Source organism: Thunnus maccoyii, chromosome 7, assembly GCF_910596095.1.
Source record: "Thunnus maccoyii chromosome 7, fThuMac1.1, whole genome shotgun sequence".
NCBI classification, from domain to species: Eukaryota; Metazoa; Chordata; class Actinopteri; order Scombriformes; family Scombridae; genus Thunnus; species Thunnus maccoyii.
In genome coordinates, this window is record NC_056539.1 from 8,451,646 (window position 1) to 8,459,607 (window position 7,962).

The window sequence follows — 7,962 nt, forward strand, 5'->3', positions numbered from 1 at the left end:
GCATCCAAACTATGTAACATTATAAGACACGCGCGTTTTCCCCTCTGAGTGAAGTTTGTCTCTTCACGCTCGCCGTTGCTTCACAGTGATTGGTGGAAGGGAAATGATGGCGGTGTCTGTGTAATTGTGAAAACATCTCTAAGAAAACTTCTGAGTATCTGGAAGAGTAGAGCAGAGTGTATTTGACGCTTTCACATCTAAATAGGGTATGTTTCATTTATTACTATCACTGATTTTAATGTCCAGCGCGGCGAGAATACGCCATAATTCGCCTAAATTAGCTGCGTCGGCTCGCTAACAAACCTGCTAGCAAACAAGTCTCTCTTTTTTCTGCTCTGATAACGTTAATAGGAGACCGCGTGAGTTAAAGGCTTCATTTAGCTTTCTAGCACTGTGCTGTTTATATAGTGACTGAGGTGACCCACCTGCTGTGCACACATGTGTAACACGTATTTTTAGCTAACGTCTAAATATACAATATGTCTGTTTATAGTTGTGCGTGACAGTGTAACGTTAGCTATTAACAGGGACCTTCAGGAGTCAAACAATAATGGTGATATTTACACTAAATGTTGTCTGCATTTCAGTCTAAAGGAACCTACAAGTTTCTGGACGTATTCTACTGTTGTTGCTCAATGAAACAATTAATGACAGACTCTTCTCTACTGGCCTGTTCGGTTATCAATGTTGTCTTTATATCACCCACCACAAATTCAGATTAAATATTGTATGAAAGAACCGATAGTTGTACAATACTATGAAAGATCCCCTCAAGACATATTTTAAGATGTATATAAAAGACTCGACTCTGAACAATAATGTGTGTCTGATATGGTTTTTCCACAAAAAAGTTAAATTATCATGTTCCTTAAAATTACATCTACTCCCTCTCCCTCATTGAAAAATCCAGAATATATTAATATGTATGTATATATATATTTATAGATTCTGGAGTCTTTAATGGAGTAGCAGCTTTTAACAAGATAAGAACTTTTTTATAGAAAAACCATGTTAGACACAATTATTATTCAAAGTAGAGTATTTTATATAAATCTTAGGAAATACCTGGATGAGATCTTTAAAAAATAGCAAGTCGTCCAGCTTTGCTGCATTGTAAAGATAAAAACACATCTGTAAAGCAAAGGTTCAAATGTCTTGATTTTTCTCAAGTACCAATAATAAGATTACGTTATCACAGGAGAGCATTTATTGAAATATTAAAGTATAGTTAGAAAGTAAGAGCTAATGTCTGTTATTTATGTAACATGTTACAGCCCACAACATGCCTGCCTTCCGGCAAGTGGGGGAGAAGCAACTTCCCAACCCTGTAATGTGTATGGCATGGTCTCCCAAAAGAGATCTTATCGCTCTGGCCAACACAACTGGAGAGGTACGCTTAAATACTGGTTAAGTTGTCCTGAAACAGCATGCCTTGATATATTATACAGTACCAGTCAAAAGTTTAGACACCATTACCCATTTTCTTGAATGAGAAATTGTGTCCAAACTTTTGACTGATTCTGTGTGGTTTTGTAACTTAATAATTCATTTCTGTCCATAGTTGCTTTTGCATCGTTTGGCTAGTTTTCAGCGTGTTTGGAGTTTACCACCCAGCGAGTTTACAGGGAAGGAGATCACTGCACTTGCCTGGAGACCTGATGGCAAAAGTAAGGACTGTGTTCATCTTTCACACTGAACACACTTTTTAGTCAGCTGCTGCTTGCTGATAGGATCATGAAGTTATTCTTCTTTTGTTCTCTCTTTAATCCCCAGTATTGGCCTTCAGCCTCGGAGACACCAAGCAGGTGGTCCTGTGCGGTGTAGAGAAAGCAGAGATCCTCCACATGTTTCCGATGCAGAACCCTGTAACCTGCATGCACTGGATGGAGGTGATGGAAGAGAGCAGGTATGCATGACGCTCAGCGATCAAAGCAGCAGCACAAAGGACCTGAAATTTTCAAGGATAATGTGAATGTTTGGTCTGGTTGATGTGTTTCAGTGCCCTCAACTCCTTTTACAACTCAGAGGATGAATCCAAACTGTTTCTCCCCAAATTACCAACACTCCCCAAGAGGTAACAATCGCAGTAATTGTGCATCAAATTATCATGAGGCAGCTCCTTAAGTGACCTAATAACATTTTTCCAAACCTTTGTCTTTCACCAGCTACAGCACAACATCAAAGATCTTCAGGTGAGACAGTATTTTAAAGCATAGCTCAGTAGTTCAATATCAGTCATCTGCTTTACATTTTGGTTGTTTGTGATAGCAGGTGTGGGCTTATATGTATTTATCTATCTGTGTTCCAGTGAGGAAAAGTCTGATGAGATTATGAATCTCCTGGGAGAAGTCAGGTAAATGATGCTTAATGTTCAAGAAACACAGAAAAACAATTTCAAAAACGTTTTTTTTTTTTTTGTTTTTTTTTTGGACATGGGCTTATTTCACCTCCTCATTTTGTTTCTGTGCAGGCTGAACGTACTTGTTCTTGGAGGAGATGCTGGCTTTGTGGAGCTTTATGCGTATGGAATGTACAAGATTGCCAATTTAACAGGAGTGAGGCTCTTTCATTCATAAATCAAGTTTAAAGTGATAAATTATAATTAGTCATGATAATAATAATACATGATAAATGAATAGCCAACAGAAAAATTATATAAAGTGCTAAAATTTTAATTTGGCAGTCTTATATTAAACGCCACTGTAGAAACATCATACAATAAAATTAAATTCTATACAACATTATAACAAACTTTGGCCTCAATGATTACTGTAGAGTTGAATCAACACCTGTCTGCCACAGTGTCAACAAAATTTAAATGTCACAAAGATTGTATTAATCATAGAGCAATTAGGATGGATTGTATTTTATTAGATAACAATTTTGAAGTAAACACCAAAGAACTGTGTGGCATAAAAAAAATTTTGAAAGATCTTGACAAAAAATCTGAGGTGCACTACAATATATTGTGACTAAGCTTTTATTCACTTAATTGAATGACTCTCTGCAGGTTTCAGGAACCTGTCGCAGCCTGAGTCTGTCCAGTGATCTCAAGTCTCTGTCCGTCATCACGGAGGTCAGGTCTGCGGATAACAACCCCGAGATCTGCTACATTCAGGTGAGATGGATAAAGTCGCCTAATTTTTCATTTCCTATATCCATATATATCCATATCTGTTCTAAGATTTCATTTGCACATTTTAACATCTGTCTTTGTCTTTCAGTTGGACACAGGCTTGTTGTCAGACTGTCTACCTGAGGTCACCAGGATGGCACGCAAGTTCACCCACATCTCCACCCTGCTGCAGTACCTGCATCTCTCACTTACCTGTATGTGTGAAGCCTGGGAGGACATCCTCATGCAGATGGATCTTCGACTCACTAAGTTTGTTCAGGTCAGTAGTCATGGATTGTGTTCCTAATTAGCTAAAATAAGAGAGTCTCAATAAATATCTTATCTTATATATCTTACTTTTCTTTTTTTCCTCAGGAAAAGAACACAAGCACTCAAGTTCAGGATGAGTTTCTGGAGCTGTTGCTGTGGGGACAATCGAGGTGAGAAAAAGATGAACAGTGTCATGTTGCAATTCATAGAATGACCTGTAGATGGAAACAAAGTACCCTCATTTAGTTAAACTGCTTTTAGAGGTGTAGATTTTAACTTTGTTTGAGGATATTTAGATATTAAATCATGCAACATGTTATTGTAGTAAAGATTGTAATTTTTCTTGGCATTGACTCTGCTTTCATTTAGCCCTGAACTACAAGCTCTTCTCATGAACCAGCTGACCGTCAAGGTGAGCATGCTATGGTGTAAATGATCAACTCACTTAAAATTCAAAAAAAAAAAAAAAAAAAATCTGCAGGGAACTCACAATTCACGTCCCCATTTTTATCTTTATTGGCAATTTCTGATCACAGAAGCAGTGGGTGGTATAACTGAAAATCACATCTTTTTTTATGTTCCATCTCCATCAAAGGGCCTGAAGAAGCTCGGCCAGTCCATTGAGTCTTCTTACTCCAGCATCCAGAAGCTAGTGATCAGCCATCTGCAGAGGTATTTTCAGCCTTTCACCTCTCTCCTTGAAGAAACTGATTTTACACATTAAATTCTTTCTACATGTGTTAAAGAGTAATACTGCACAACGTGTTGCGCCGCATCCGTGCCCGGGTTTATTTTGGCCATTGGAAAGAAGTGAGGTTGCCAGACCTCTGTAGCCAGTTCCTCATCTCTGCTTGAGGCTTAAACTTTTTTTTTTACTGTCCCATTCATTGTGGGTCCAGCAATGTTATAGGCGAGGAATGCTAATTCGGTGGAGTCCTCTTTCAATGCTGCCTGAGTGTTTCTAATTTCAAATCTCTCTCTCGCTTTCGCTGGCGACAGTGGCTCCGAGGCTCTGTTGTACCACCTGAGTGAGGTGAAAGGCATGTCCCTGTGGAAGCAAAAGTTTGAGCCTCTTGGTCTGGATTCAGCAGCTATAGAAGGTACTATATCTCTTACATGCATGATGAGTGAAAATTCAGATTTTTATCATCAATAACCACATAAACATTGTTGTGTGTTTTCAGGTGCTATTACAGCTGTGGGTTCCTTTTCTCTGAAAGCCAACGAACTTCTGCAGTTAGTTCAATGATTTTTTACAACTCATTTGCATCTTGTACCCTTAATACTGTTCATGTTATTTCTTTTGTGAATCGTGTATCTGCTAATCACCGCTTGTATTTTGGCTTTTAGGGTGATTGACAAGAGTATGAAAAACTTTAAAGCCTTTTTTCGGTGGCTGTACGTAGGTAAGAATTAAACTTACTTCATTTGTAAAATACAACAAATGTGCAGGAGTTTGACTTGTTGGTATTGATGAAGAAACATTTGTTAATATGTGGTGTCATGCAATGTTACATGCAGTGGTTTTTAAGATCCTGAATACATAGTTTTGAGTCAGATCTGTTTTGTTTTATTTCCCCGTAGCTATGCTAAGAATGTGTGAGGAGCATGTACCACCAGAACTCAACAAGGTGAGTTTTGTTACAGTTTCAGTTTCTGAGAGAGTTATTTGAGATTTTGTTGACATGTTACTAACATGTTGTTTAATCCCTTAGATGACTCAGAAGGACATAGCCTTTGTTGCAGACTTCCTGTCTGAGCATTTCAGTGAGGTGAGATCAACATAATGGCACTGTAATGACCATTTAAGACCTTTGTTTAGGTCAACATGTTTATAGAGTTTTACAGCATGAGTTTAATTGCTCTGTGGTTTAACAGAACGAAGAACTCTTTGATCGTAAAGGGAAGTACTTCAATGTAGAACGAGTTGGTCAGGTAAGCAGTTTTGTGTTGTGTAATTTCAAGTGTTTTTGAATGCAACTGCTCTCCTACAACATTGTGGTTTCTCTTTCATATGGACATTTACAGTACCTGAAGGACGAGGACGAGGACCTTGTGTCTCCGCCCAACACAAAGGGAAACCAGTGGCTGAAGTTTTTACAGGAGAGCACACACCTGAAGGGTGAACTATGATTTTCACATCAGAAGTGTAAAAAAATAGTGATTAATTTGATTGAATGATAGTTTAACTTAAAATGCCACTGTCATAACTAACAGATACAATATTTGAATATTTTTCTCTAGAGAGCCCTTTGCTGTTTCCTTCATATCCCCAAAAGTCATTGCACTTTGTCAAGAGGATGATGGAGAATGTGATTGAGCAGTGTCTGCAGAAACCTGCTGTGAGTTTCCTGTGCTGTCCGTCTTTTCTGTCCCACATGTGCATTTCATTCTTTCTTGCCAATACAGTTAAGCATTTAGTTACAATTGTCAGTGTTTCAGTTCTGCTTAAGCTCAGGGGGAATTAAACAGTCAGATGTAGCTTCAAAATAGGCTTTGAGAATAGGACCTATATTATCCAACCTGAGTTTAGGTCAAAAGCTGTCCTGCAGCAGTTTGCACATACTGAAAGTAAATAATGTGTTTTGGATATTCTTCTTTGTTGGATAAAACAAATTCTTTGAGAAGACTTTTTCTTAGATTTCACTTGTTGCTTAATCATTGCTTGTTTTTTTATGCAGGAAGTAATTGGGAAGTCTGTAAAACAGGCGGTCTTCTTGCCCTTGTACACCGTGCCAGAGAGGTATGATGTCATGTCCTTGTCAGTGATGTGTGTAATTTGAAATGACTCAATGCGAATAAAACTGAATTTATTAGTTTATTTCTTTTTCTTTTCTTTCCAGCTCTGAAAACACACCACGACTTTTTGAACTGCCATCTTTGTAAGTAAAACAGACATCCTAAGACTTTCCTAATGATCCGTAATGGTAAGATAGGGGTGTGTAAATAATGATCTTGCTTGGTTGTCATACAGGTGGAATGATAAGAAGGCCAAAATGCACTACGTTGTGTTTTGCATGCCCGAGATTTCACCGTGCAAGCTCTACCTATTACGGAAGGGAACAGACCCAAACAGGTAGATATCTGTCTTTTTGTGTGTATGTGTGAGTTTCTCTAGCGTATTTATAACCTGTACCTGTTTTGCTCGCACAGACACATCCCCAACAGTGTGGTGTCGATTGACTTCAGCCACCATCTTGACAATGCAGACGATGACAACGCTGCAGCCCAGTAAGTGTCTCAATTTGTTAAACAGACAAGAATGCAAACTAATTCCTTAGCTGATGAAGGTGTTGCTACCATGATTTACTTCAATTTTCTTTTTCAGGCCCCATTATGTCTACAGGTGCCTGGATGCTCGTTTCTATGACGATGAAATGTTGACCGTGGTCATGCAAGGAGCAGAAGAGAGCAGTAGACATGTCCTGGCTCAACTTCCTCTTGCTTCCACATTAAGCTGTGAGACTGAATTCAACTGGGAGCCCAATCTTAGGTGTGTGTTAATTAGTAGGAATATCTCAGTTTCATAACAATAATTCTCATAAGTCTGAACATTGTGATTGTTTCACAATCAGGAAATGGAAGCTAAATGTTAGAATTGAGTGAGTGGATGAATAATAATTGAAAATGTAGTACAATAGTTTAGTTGATTCTGAAAGACAGCAGAGATGAGGCATAACTTTAAGATGCTGCACTTGTATTAACAGGTTGGACCAGCAGAGCAGTGCTATCCCGTGTCAAGGCCTGGTGCTGGGAAATCAGTGGCGGGAACTGGAGAACATGAAGGCTCAGTTTGTGGCTGTCAACGGAATCCGCAAAGTGGCCTGTGTGGTAAGTCAAATGTATTTCTAGTACTTCCTGTTATATTTAGTGTGTGGGGGGTTTTAGTTTCAGTGATCAGTAAGGTCAAATGACCCATTTTCAGTGTCCTCACATTTCTCTGCCAATTGGGGGGGTGCCAGTGAACAAATGTAATGAACTGTTCCCAAAGATTTCCTTCTTCTTTCCTCTCAGCTAAGCGCCAATCTGAGGCACATACGTGTTTTTGAGATGGATGTAGAAGATGAGGACGACGAGGGGAATGAGTCACAGAATGCCAGTGCCGACCAGGATGGGCTGGAGACTTCCATGACCAGCCAGGGGCAGGGAGAGGAGAGTGTGGAGGCCGGGGCTGAAGAGCATGGAGGTGATAGGTTTCAAAAGGCTGAGGAGCAGCTCGAGTCAGAAGAAGCTCTGGAGCTGTCATAGGACTCTATTAAGCAAACAGACTGAAACACAGAAAGAAGTGACAAAAAAAAGACTCAGCAACAATTTTTTTACAGCATTTTGAAAAATACAACCTTTAGTTTATGAAAATAAAGATGTTTATGCTCATATTTGTTTGAGTTGTTGATGTTATTCTATCTTTTATTTAATGTAAATTTTTCAGTAATTTTGTCACCTTGTCACCATGCCATTCACCTTACAATGTTCTGCAGCTTAATTCATAAATATACAAGTATAATTTAAGAATAAATGGAAACATAATCGGGTAAATTAATAAATAAAAAATATTAGCCTCGCGTTACCCAAATGTA

At 38.7% G+C, this 7,962-nt stretch overlaps 2 protein-coding genes across 2 annotated transcripts in view; both read left to right on the forward strand.

The window, feature by feature from the left end:
• The window catches only part of LOC121900313 (proteoglycan 4-like), a 676,357-nt gene that overhangs the window by 39,786 nt on the left and 628,609 nt on the right, over nt 1-7,962 (forward strand). The window lies entirely within an intron of this gene.
• anapc4 (anaphase promoting complex subunit 4) lies at nt 70-7,719 on the forward strand. Its single transcript, XM_042416535.1, has 28 exons — nt 70-206; nt 1,275-1,390; nt 1,562-1,667; nt 1,774-1,906; nt 2,000-2,074; nt 2,166-2,192; nt 2,309-2,353; nt 2,471-2,555; nt 3,011-3,118; nt 3,225-3,395; nt 3,491-3,555; nt 3,755-3,797; nt 3,981-4,057; nt 4,385-4,485; nt 4,570-4,621; nt 4,736-4,791; nt 4,970-5,016; nt 5,101-5,157; nt 5,264-5,320; nt 5,414-5,507; nt 5,630-5,727; nt 6,067-6,128; nt 6,229-6,267; nt 6,360-6,461; nt 6,539-6,616; nt 6,714-6,878; nt 7,093-7,216; nt 7,400-7,719. Exons 2-28 carry the CDS (start codon nt 1,283-1,285, stop codon nt 7,631-7,633), a joined length of 2,409 nt encoding a protein of 802 aa, XP_042272469.1. The 5' UTR covers nt 70-206; nt 1,275-1,282; the 3' UTR covers nt 7,634-7,719.